General features: G+C 36.7%; 1 protein-coding gene across 6 annotated transcripts in view; it reads right to left on the bottom strand.

Annotated features, from left to right (window-relative positions):
* The window catches only part of GSK3B (glycogen synthase kinase 3 beta), a 212386-nt gene that overhangs the window by 86647 nt on the left and 113001 nt on the right, over positions 1-12738 (bottom strand). For all 6 annotated transcript variants that reach the window (XM_040251047.1, XM_040251038.1, XM_040251086.1 and 3 more), the window contains exon 3: positions 10219-10302. In XM_040251047.1, the coding sequence (XP_040106981.1) occupies positions 10219-10302 (84 nt within the window). The remainder of the gene's footprint in view (positions 1-10218; positions 10303-12738) is intronic.

The following is a 12738-nucleotide window of genomic DNA, read 5'->3' as shown; positions in this document are numbered from 1 at the left end:
ATGTAGAAATATTTTAGTTTTACTAAAATATTATAACATAAAAACAAGGTGATAATTAATAATAAAAAGGAACTCATAGATTCACATTTTCAAGCAGATGATAGTTGGCATCTTACTGCTGTAAATAACATTTATAACTCAAGAGGAGGTCTAGATAATTCATCCACTTCAGGGAGTTTTACATTACCTATATATTTATTTTTTAGGTCACACGCCAACAAAAATGTCAGCATTTCTTCAGTAAAAGCTTCATCGGATTATCTATTTCTATTATACTGTAATATAAATCACCATGAAACTTAAAGAAAGATACAAAACTGGTCTTATTTAGGCAACCTCTTTATTTCAGTGAATAAAATTCCTTGTTATCAGTCATTTTCACACAGCAAAAAAGGTGAGAAAGAAAAAAGCCAGAGGGCATTAATTTTGTAAACTTGACTACATATATACTTAGCTACAATTCTGTATAACATTTCTGCATGTATGTCATTTCTGTAACAGGATTTCATTTAATTTAAAACGGCAACACACCAAAAAATCCTTTTCCTATAGGGAAGCTGACAAACAATTATGAAACTACTTTTACTTTCTCAGCTTCACATCCCACTACTAGCCCCATAACTCCCTACCTGAAATACCTGTATCTCCTCTACATAGACTATGCTGTTTAACTCCAACAAACTTTTCAAAAATCCTGTACTTCTAAACTTGACACATACTTATTCTGCACTATATATCAAAATAGCTCTTATTTGGGCTTCAAACCCTGAATAACCATCACCTCTCCTATGTAATTCATTTGCTGACCCCTTTGTATAATTTATTACTTTCCTCCATACTGTTTCTACTCCTAATACAAATGAGTGTCATTCCAGGTATCATTTTGCAGTATATTTCCCTCCTGTCCTCCTTCAAATTCAAGTAGACAGATACTACACTTTGTACCTAAAACACTATACAATGCAGGTAAATTGAAGTAAGTTTTACAATTTGAAGAGAATAGGTGGTTGGAAAGAAAACACACTTTATAGCTGAAGAATCTATGTTTGAAAATGGTTCCTATGATTACTAACTATACAACACCAGGCAAATTCTTTAATCACACAAGACTTCCATTTTTCCAATGATAAAGCTAACAAAATAGAATATTAGCTATCTAGTAGTACTACATGATAGAGAAGGAAATGGCAACCCACTCCAGTGTTCTTGCTTGGAGAATCCCAGGGACGGGGGATCCTGGTGGGCTGCCATCTATGGGGTCGCACAGAGTCGGACACGACTGAAGCGACTTAGCAGCAGTACTACATGATGTTTAAATGAGAAAAATGTATTTCAAAAGCACTTTATAAATCATAAAATATTAATAAAAATTGCATATTTATAATTTAAGACATTATGTAATTCCAGTTAACCAAATGAATATCTCTAGGAATTTGAATTTGATTAAATTATACATAAAGTATATTTATCTAATATTTTAAAATATGTATTTTTGTATATGTTTAATAAAGTATTAGTAAAATGGTGCTATTTTTTTCTGTTTCCTTAAACTTAAAATTAATAAGGTAAAAAGACATAAGATGATTAGCATATGCTCAGTCATTACTTTTTAAATTTATCCCTCTACAATACAGTATGCACTCACTACAGTTGGAGGCCTCTATTTTATTAACCTTTTCTACCTAGAATAACAATTGCACTAAGTAGTCCACAAAGTGTGGAAAATAATAAGAGGGGGAGCAAGACTTCTGGAACAGCAGTGCAAGGAGTTTAGATCTTCTCCTCAGCAAAGCAAAATGATAAAATGCTTAGCCAACAACTGTGAAATATCTGGAAATTGTTCTAAGGCCACACAGCAAGTAAGAAACAATATCTTGATAAGAACTGCAAGAATCTATGGCATTTTAGCAAAGACCTGCACCTTTACCCTGTCATCCTATCTCCACGTATGGGAAGCTCTATTCAGGACTCTCTGCGAAAGAGTTGAACATGACTGAGCAACTAAACAACAACAATCCAGCACTCTACTCCAGACAGCACCCTCTTCTCTCAGCTCCTAGTCAAGGACTACGGTTTCACCCCAGGAGGGACAAGCTGCACCCCAAGTTGCAAAAGATTTACCCTAGCCAAGAGAACTGTCTCTCCCTTCCCCCACTCGGCCTCCACAAGTAAGTCAGAGAAGCCCTACTCCAGGCATAGTAGGCTGAAGCTCTTGACAGTCTCATCCTCAATTTGTTCACGGGAACAGCTCCCATGCTGGGAGGGCCAACTTGTGAAGACTAGGGGGTACCATTGCTATTGCCCCTCTTTCAGTGCCTTCTCATACAGTGGGAGCGTAACTCTGGGAAAAGTGAGTCCTCATCCAGTTCTAGGGTGGGAGCGCAGGGGTTCTATCCAGGGAGAAAGGCAGGCTATGTGCTCTACTGCAAGACGTTAACTATTTGCAATACAGAAGAAAGAACTCTAGCCTATAACTGTTGCCTGAAACCAATGGAGATCTTTGCTGTTGTTCAGTTGCCCAGTCATTGTCTGACTCTTTGTGACCCGATGGACTGCAGCACACCAGGCCTCCTTGTCCCTCATCATCTCCTGAAATTTGCCCAAGTTCATGTCCATTGCATCCATCCATGGTGATGCCATCCAGCCATCTCATTCTCTGATGCCCTCTTCTCCTTCTGCTCTCTATCTTTCCCCTTCATGGATCACTGCCTTGTCGTGGCAAAGGGGCTTGCGTAACTCAATGAAGCTATGAGACATGCCATGTAGGGCCACCCAATATGGACAGGTTGTAACAGAAAGTTCTGACAAAATGTGATCCACTAGAGGAAGGAATGGCGAACTATCCCAGCATATTTGCCGTGAGAACCTCATGAACTGTATAAAAGGAGATCTTTGTAGACAGCAATTAAGAGGAGGCTGGTAGGCTCATGGCACAAACAAGGCAAGGCATCATTAAGTTTAATAGAAAGAACCAAGGGAAAATATAGTCAAGAAGAGCCTACTTGGAATTACAGTCATCTCTGTAAGCTGATAAGGATGCGCACAGCTGCTAGCTGAGCAGGATGTGGGACAAACCTGAAGCACTCCCTGAGTTGCCCAGATACACCAACATACAGCAGAAGTACTACTGCCACAAGTGGCTTACAAACAACCTCTGACCATACACTTGAGTAAACAATAAGCCACTCTGAGCCAACAGCAACTGCCAGGAAGTAAAATCACATTCATCCTGGCAGGGAAAAAGACTGAGTGTCCAAGGCTACAGCCTCTCAGGAGCAATGAGAGGGGAAATTCCAATCTATCAGTCCCTAGTTCAACATGTGGCAAACAAATAATGAACTTCCTGAACTATGACAACAGCATTCAAGCCAATCACACATCCAATGGTAAAGGATAAAAATGTAACTGGCTAATGGGACTTGAAACATAGCCTCTGACCAATATATGACATTTAAAAGAGGAACGATCTCTAATCAATCTGATTTCTAATCAATAACCTTAACTTCTACTTGAAAAATTAGGGAAAAAAAAGGGGGGGGGCAAAATAAAACCATAGGAAGGAAATAATGAAGACTAGAACAGCAATAAATACATTGGAGAACAGAAAAGCAATTAAAATATTAATGAAACCAAAAGTTGGTTCATTGAAAAAAAAAAAAAAATCAACAAAATTGATAGGCCTTTAGCTGACTGACCAAGAAACAAAAAAGAAAGAAGACTCAAATTATCAAACCAGGAATGAAAGCAGAGACATCACAACTGACCTTACAGAAACAAAAATAATTTTAAGGGAAAAGTATTAACTTTATGTCAATATATAAGGCAATTTAGATGAAATGAAAAAATCACCAAAATGGACAAAAGAAGAAATGAAAAATCTAAGTACACTTATTACAAGTAGAGTAAGTGAATTAGTAATTTTAAATTTACCACAAGAAGTCATCTGTTGTAAATGGCTTCACTGGAGAAATCTGCCAAACTTTCAAAGAAACAATACCAATTCTTCAGGAAATTTTTCAAAAAAATAGAAGAGGAAAACACTTCCTAACTTATTCTATGAGGCCAGTATTACCCTGATACCAAAACCAGACAAAGTCATCATGAACTGGGAAAAGAAAGAAAGATGACTAAAGAACATGAATAAAGATGCAAAAATCCAGAGAGAGTACTCTATCCCAAAACAGAATACTTACTCTTCTCAAGTGCACATGGGGATAGTATCCAGAATAAGTCATATATTAGGCCATGAGACAAATCTCAGTAAGTTTTAAAAGACTAAAATTATACAAAGCATCTTCCCTAACCACAATGAAATTAAAACCAGAAATCAAAAAATTCAAAACGTGTGGAAATTATAGCACACTGTTATAACAAACTGTTACAGCAAACTTTTAGCACACTGTTAACAACCAAACAGGCCAAAGAGGAAATAAAGCAAACACATCTTTAAACAAGAAAAATCAGAAAACACTTAAGAGATAAATGAAAACAAAAACAAAAACTCAATGGAGGCAGCAAAGCAGTACTCGGGAATATACAGAGAGAAGATCTTAAATCAATAACCTAACTTTATACACTAAAGAACAAGAAAAAGAAGAGAAACTAAACCTAAAGCTACCAGAAGAAAGAAAATAATAAAGATTAAACCAGAAATAGGTAGCTCAGTGGTAAAAGAATCTGCCTGCCAATGCTAGAGACACAGGTTTGATCCCTGGGTTGGGACGATCCCCTGGAGGTGTGGAAATGGTAACCCACTCAAGGATTCTTGCCTGGAGAACCCCACAGACAGAGGAGCCTGGAGGACGACAGTCCACTGGGCTGCAAAGAGTCGGACACGACTGAGTGCACACCTAAAATAAGAGAACAGAAAAAAACAACAGGTTCGAGGAAACCAAAAGTTGGTTCTTTGAAAAGATCAACGAAACTGACAAACTTTCAGTTAGACTGACAAAGAAAAAAGAGAGAAGACACAAAAAACGAAGTCAGAAATGAAAGTAAGGATATTACTATCAACCTTACAGATATAAGGACTATAATGGAATATGATGAATAAACTGTATACCAACAAATTAGATAATGTAGATGAAACTGATAAATTACTAGAAACACACCAATCACTAAAGTGACTCAAGATGAAATACAAAATCTCAACAAACTTATTTAACAAAAGATTCAATCAGTGGTCAAAGACTTCCCCAAAAGTAAAGGCCAGTGCCAAATGGTTTCAATGATAAATTCTAACAAACATTTAAAGAAGAATTAAGAACAATCTGCTCAAAAACTCTTCCAAAAATATAGAAAAGAAAAAAACTGCCAAGTGTTTAGGTTAATTCCTGTCATATAGTAAGCACCATGGAAGTTTGGGCTATTATTACTATTTATTTACTATTACTATTATTATTATTGGGCTTCCCCAGTCACACACTGGTAAAGAATCCACCTGCAATGCAGGAGATGCATGTTTGATTCTGGGGTCAAGATGATCCCTTGGAGAAGTAAATGGCAGCCCACTGCAGTATTCTTGCCTGGGAAATCCCATGGACAAAGAAGCCTGGTGGGCTACAGTCCATGGAATCACAAAGAGTCAGACACGACTGAATGAGCACATATGCACTATTATTATCATACAGCAAAAGGCTGCTGCTAAGCTGCTAAGTCGCTTCAGTCATGTCCGACTCTATGCGACTCCATAGACGGCAGCCCACCAGGCTCCCCTGTCTCTGGGATTCTCCAGGCAAGAACACTGGAGTGGGTTGCCATTGCCTTCTCCGAGCAAAAGACTATTTACTTCTAAAAGTTCTCCAAAGTGGACACTATATAATCTCCCCTTGCCCAACAATCATTACTAAGATACACTGCTTCTAGTGCTAAACTGTACAGCAATAATACACAAAATCTGGAGACAGACTGTGGAGTTGACTCCTAATTTTGCCACTCCGTAGCTGTATGAGTCTTAGGTCATACAGCTTACTTAACTCTGACTGCCTTAATTTCTTCTTCTATAAAACGGGAATAGTAACCCATTCTTTACTGGGTTATAGTAAGGGTGAAGTGAGGTATAAAGTATGTGTAAAAGGGCTTAGAGCAATGTCTGGACACACAGCAAGTGCAATATATATTTGTTGTTACTTAGTAATTTGTAAGCTAATGTGTTAATTATATACCATGTGCTATGATAAGCACTTATATTACATTTTTTACCTTGCAAAATCCCTACTATACAGATGACAAGGGTTGAAAAGGGCTTTCAAAGGTAACACTACCTGTCATACTGCTATGAAGTGACGGAAATAGGACACAAACCCAAGTATTTCTGGATACAAAGCCAGAGCTCTTTACTTTTCATAATGGATTCACCTCAACCGTTTTCTCGCCAGGGCTAGTGACAAACAGGCAAAATCAAGCATACCATTCTTCTCCCTGATCCCAGAGGAAGTTGTACAAACCTCCCTTTCGGAACACAGCTCTCTGCACAGTTACTATCAACAGCAAAGTTGGTATGAGGAATAATATCAACTGGACATCCTTGCTATTTATAAACCGTCTCTCATACAAAAAGAGGGAGAGTCTTATTTAAGGAAGATAGCTTTTATTACTCCATAATCAAACTATGATGAACCACAGGTAAAACAATTTTATATGTAAGGTTAGAGGAATATTTCTTAAAGAAAACTATTACTTGATTTAAATAAAATCTAAGTCCCTTGTAAAAACAAAAAATGGTTTCCATACTTCTGCAGAGTCCCAGGCTTCTACAAACGTGAGCTGCAACTCAGAGAAGGCAAAGTCAGTTGTTCTCATACTCCAGTTTCAATCAGGAACAACTTTGCTTTTTATCTGTTCTACTGGTAGAACAGAGGTTCTTCATAAATTTCATTTAGGAGGGAAAGGTTTCTACTGCTGAATACTGACACTAAGAAACACTATTCTCTAAGATACTTGGAATTCACAAAATTATTATAAACCCAGAGTTTCAAAACATTGAAAAAATGTTTCTTATGATCAAGGACAAAGTACTATTTATTCTGAACTAAATCAGAGTCAATAAAATCTATTGGATAACTTGGAGTATAATAACTGACTACATGATGCTCCAGTTACTGAATACTAGTAATTCCAACCAGAAGACTATGACTGAGACTCATCTGGTCACATCTCTAGTCCCTGTCCTGACTTAATTCCTCCTTCTAGTTACATTGGCTACTGTTTTCCACAACCATAGGCTAAAAGTATATTCTATTTAACTCCCAAAGACAGCTTTTAAAATGGCAGGGTGGCACAAAGAGACAACGTCACCAAGATGGCTATTTCTATAACCATTCAGTCAAACTGTGGTCAGAAATATCTGTCAAACAAAACAACCATCCTACCTGAACTTTACCCAGAACTAGAAAGTGCTTATGGACAAAAATTACGATAAGGTCTTTGGGTAGCTTAACTATATTCTCAAAAATAACAATAGGGGAACAGTAAAGAATATTATGTAATACAAAAACTCAGTGGAATATTACATAACCAATAACTAAAAATATTATGAGGTGACAGGGAAAGCTTTTGAAATTCTAAATTCTTAATAAAGTTATAATTAATTATTCATACAACTATGTAGAATGTGAACATACAGAATAATATATGTAGTACTGAAGTAAAAAGCCAGGATAGTGAGTGAAAATTTTTCCTTCTTTAAAAAGTAGTAAAGGCTCAGAGAGAAGAGACTCCAAGAAAGAGAGAGAAAGACAAAGGCTCAGGACGGATGGAAATCCACACAAAAATTTAGAAATGATCAAATATTCAAAGAGAGTAGGATGAGTAGAAATCCAATGAACGATGGGTACACAAACCCAGAGAAAGAGTTTGAAATCCACAGAGTAACCAACAGAGAGAGAAATAGACCAACAGACACCAGAGTTATAAAGGGAAAATAAATTTGAGGGGTTGCCAGACAGGTAAGCCTTTGGGTGTTACCACAAAAGGTTTGTCTGAAAGATTTGTTCTTCCCTTTCTGCTCTTTATCTTTGTGAGAAGTAGATGAGTTAGTATTTGTAAAACACTAAAACAGTGCCTGGCATATAAGGAAAGCTATATACATATATATAATTTTTTCCTTTTCAATTATGGTTTATTAATAGGATATTGAATGTAGTTCCCCGAGCTATACAACAGGACCTTGTTGATTATTCAGGGAAAGCTATATCAATTAAGCAATCAAGAGAAGATGTTCAAGGGGTTTTGTAGGGAGGCCTGTGCAAATGAATCCCCACGCAATTCAGTGGTTCATGGAACAAATAATCCTGACCTTTATATATTCTCCTCTGTGGGGTATTATAATGTCTAGCATCTAATAACAAAACCCACAGGGATGCAAAATTCCATTATAATGGTGCTGTGAACATAACAGAATGCTCCGTAATTTTATTTGGAAAGGGTCAGGAAAAAGAAATGACATGTCAAAACAGATAGATCAAAGATGTAACAGGCAGTTTGTAGGTTAAAAAAAAAAAGGTAGCATGAACCAAGTAACGGGCTTAGGAAATAAAAGAGCTCAAATACTTATGAGGGCTTATAGTCCCTAAGATAAGCAAATGCATCATTTAAACTTAGAGGGGGGGAAATTGAGAAAACACCTAAGAAATGAGAGTCACTAAAGGGCCAATTTGCTAATTATGGTTGTTAAAACCTTAGCTATGACACACACACACACATACATACACACACATGTAACAATTATATATCTGTAGGTATGTACATCACAATCCTGGCTTAATACACAGGTACTTTCCCATATTATAGGAAAGTCATGGGAAAAAAAAGATTTCTAAAGGAAATAATCTAAATAAAATTCAATGGAAAATGACTAAATGGTACACTAGGAAATACATGAAGTAAAAAAGAACTGGGCTAGAAATCAAGAGGTATTATGAATCTAAGGAATTTGGGAAGTATATGCATGGTATGTGGGCTTCCCTGGTAGCTCAGACAGTAGAGAATCTGCCTGCAATGCAGGAGACCTGGGCTGGATTCCTGGAAGATCCTCTGGAGAAGGGAATAGCTACCCACTCCAATATTCTTGCCTGGAGAATTCCATGGACAAAGGAACCCGATAGGCTACGGTCCATAGCGTCTCACATGACTGAGTGACTCAAACACACATGAACACACACACACACGGAAGGGTCTAAAATATTAAATGAACTTATTCAAAGTGATGTTAATTTAGCCAAAGAGTTTAAGTGCTTATTACTTGTCTTCCCTCTTCACCCAAACCAGTGAAGGAAGAATGTAAAGAAAAGACTGAATCTGGGAAGAAGGAACAGTGTACAGACAGAAAGAAAAAGACCATGGTAAAACTGAGGAAAATGATGTTCTATGATTCCAACTCCAGTGAGTACAAGGTATTAGTCACTGTATCTTTTAAAGAGAAAATCCAAGGGTAGGAGGCTAAGGGGAGTTCAAAGCAGATCTTCTTTCTTTATCCTTTGCTTTTACAGAATTAAATGTGATAATAAATAGTGATCACTTACAAGAAGTTCTGTAATATTACATCTTTTCCAACTTTTTAATGCAATCTATCCCTAGAATAGGTTAAACTTGCTTCCTAATGTTTAAGTCTCATTCTGGTCCAAAGTCCTCCTGCTTCCCGTTCCCCTCCAATACTTCCAACTTCAACAAACTGACATCATTTTCCTCCCTCCAACAAATACATAAACTATCACGGGCTCTGGGAGCACATAAGAAACACAAAAGTTTTTGAAATATAGAACTTTAGAGCTAAAGAAGAAAATTCTTAAAAATTATTCCCCTCTATCATTTCATTAGGGATTTCCCTTGTGGCTCAGTGGTAAAGAATCCATCTGCCAATGCAGGAGACATGGGCTCGATGCCTGGGTCTGGAAGATCCCCTGGAGAAGGAAATAACAACCCACTCTAGTATTCTTGCCTGGAAAATCCCATGGACAGAGGAGCTGACGGGCTACACTCCATGGGGTCAAAAAAGAGTCGGACATGACTTAGTGACTAAACAGCGACATCATTTTATTAACATTTTCCTGTAAAGATATTCAATCATCATATTGTGAGGTTAGAAAAACTAGAACATGTGTTTTGGAATTCTTCCATTCAATAAGCAAAGCTGTTTTGATGGGAGGACAGGATACAAACTTTTTCTAAAAGACTATCAAGTCCATCACAATATTCGGTAAACACATTCTAAAGACCTACCTTTTCACCACTTGAGTAGAAGAAATAACGCAATCGGACTATGTTACAGTGATCTAGCTTTCTCATTATCTGGAGCTCTCGGTTCTGAAAAGGAAACACATGAAAATATTTTTTAAAGGCTACCTGCTATTCATATTGACTAAGATACTTCTGAAATAACATTAAGCACTTCAAAGAGAAGGCCACAAATATGTTACTAAAAGGTAACATCCATATATTACTAAAAAGTATCACCAGTCGGACCATTGCTCTGCAGTAAGATAAATATAGAAATAGAAAATAAGTGTTTAGAATCTTTTATTGCAATTTGAAAGAACAATTTTACAACCATGAATCTTACAGTTAAAAGTAGGGCCTATATTTCCCTAAGTTTCACTTTTCTCATAATTCATTTTTATTGTATTGTATAAAAATACCAGTCTTCAATGAACTGAAAATTTTTTAAACTGTTACCTCACTACAAATAGCTTCAGAAGGACTGGTTTATGTATGCAAGAGATATTTGAAATGAGTTGTTATTACCATAATTTTCTGCAACTATAATAATAATCAACTTCTCAACAAACAAAGAATGAGTATGGGTACAAAGAAAACTCTCACATGCCCTGTTTTCCAAAATGCAGTGAAAAATCTGAGTTAGCCCTATTAGAAGGGCTCAGTTGCTAGAGTTAAAATATGATATACTAGAAGGTGTATAGTCCGGAAAATTTATAGATAACACAAATAATTTTCCCTTTGGGGAGTTTCAAAGTTATGCTTCAAGAAAATAAAACATTAAAAAATATGACAACTTTCCAACACAGCAACATAAATTTGAGGAGTACATATTAATATATATCTATAAATAAAGAAGTTAACTGTCAGAAATCTAGTTAACAAAGTCTAAAATATATAACACAGAAAAAGAGTACCAAAATACTAGCTAAATGGACAGAAATATAAAATTTCTGTTAAAATGATGATTTAGAAGAGCTACAATCATAAGGTACATACCTGGGAATTTGGAAGGTAAATGCTATTATGTTTAGAAAATAAGGCCAAAATAAAGGGGCTGGGGATGTATTATAGCCAAAAGGTCTAATAAGCAGAACTGTCTTAGAGCAGAGTGGGCTCCAGCTCTTGGAAGATGATAGCACAAATAAACAAACATTCCTCCTCCCTAGAAACTTTCAGTAAACTTCATGATGGTTCTAGCATGTTCTCTAAAAGGAAATAGGGAACTTAAGATGACTCTCCTTCTGACTCTTTAAACAGAGTACAAGAGCTGGGCTTATGTATACAGTGATACTTAAAATAAAACATCAATCTTTCGTTCCACTTGTTACATTTATAGCTGAAGCAATAAACAAAGAAACTCAAGACAGTACAGGATATTCACTTTAACAAGGATAATACATAGTATCAGACTCTGAGTTCTGACTATTACAGATGACAGAAAATTTTACAAATTTCAAAACTGTCCATTTTCTATTCCAATTGAGCTGTTTTTTGAAGTATGTCTATACTCTGTCAATTCACATCTAGGTAGATAGTTTTGTGGGAGAACTGCTACTAAGTTAAGACTCCTCTCAGATATTAAGATTTTTTTTTTAACATTGACGGATATATTAAAATAAGCTATTTTCCCAGACTCATTAAACAAGGTAACAGAGAACTATTTAATTAAATTTCCATGTAATGGAATTTGTATTAAGACTATGCATATAGGGCTTCCCCGATGGCTAAGCAGTAAAGAATCCGCCTGCAATGCAGGAGATGCAAGAGACGTGGGTTCCCTCCCTGGGTTGGGAAGATCCCCTGGTGGAGGGCATGGCAACCCACTAGAGTATTTTTGCCTGGAGAATCCCATGGATGGAGGAGCCTGGTGGGCTACAATCTAAAGGGTCACAGATAATTAGACACAACTGAAGTGACTGAGCGTGTACACATATACTATGTATATGATCCTTTATCCAAAAGAATATAAGTGAAGAAAGTATAAGGACTCAAACATTTATCTACCCTTACTTCCTGTTCATATTCTACTATTTTTGAAAGGAGGCTTAAATTTTCTCATTTTACAATTGCACTCATCTCACATGCTAGTAAAGTAATGCTCAAAATTCTCAAAGCCAGGCTTCAGCAATACATGAACCATGAACTTCCAGATGTTCAAGCTGGTTTTAGAAAAGGCAGAGGAACCAGAGATCAAATTGCCAACATCCGCTGGATCATGGAAAAAGCAAGAGAGTTCCAGAAAAACATCTATTTCTGCTTTATTGACTATGCCAAAGCCTTTGACTGTGTGGATCACAAGAAACTGTGGAAAATTCTGAAAGAGATGGGAATATCAGACCACCTGACCTGCCTCTTGAGAAACCTGTATGCAGGTCAGGAAGCAACAGTTAGAACTGGACATGGAACAACAGACTGGTTCCAAATAGGAAAAGGAGTATGTCAAGGCTGTATATTGTCAACCTGCTTATTTAATTAATATGCAGAGTACATCATGAAAAACACTGGGCTGGAGGAAGCACAAGC

The sequence above is a fragment of the Oryx dammah genome, unplaced genomic scaffold (assembly GCF_014754425.2).
Source record: "Oryx dammah isolate SB20612 unplaced genomic scaffold, SCBI_Odam_1.1 HiC_scaffold_2, whole genome shotgun sequence".
In the NCBI taxonomy this organism is placed as follows: Eukaryota; Metazoa; Chordata; class Mammalia; order Artiodactyla; family Bovidae; genus Oryx; species Oryx dammah.
This window is presented reverse-complemented; position numbering and strand designations above follow the sequence as displayed.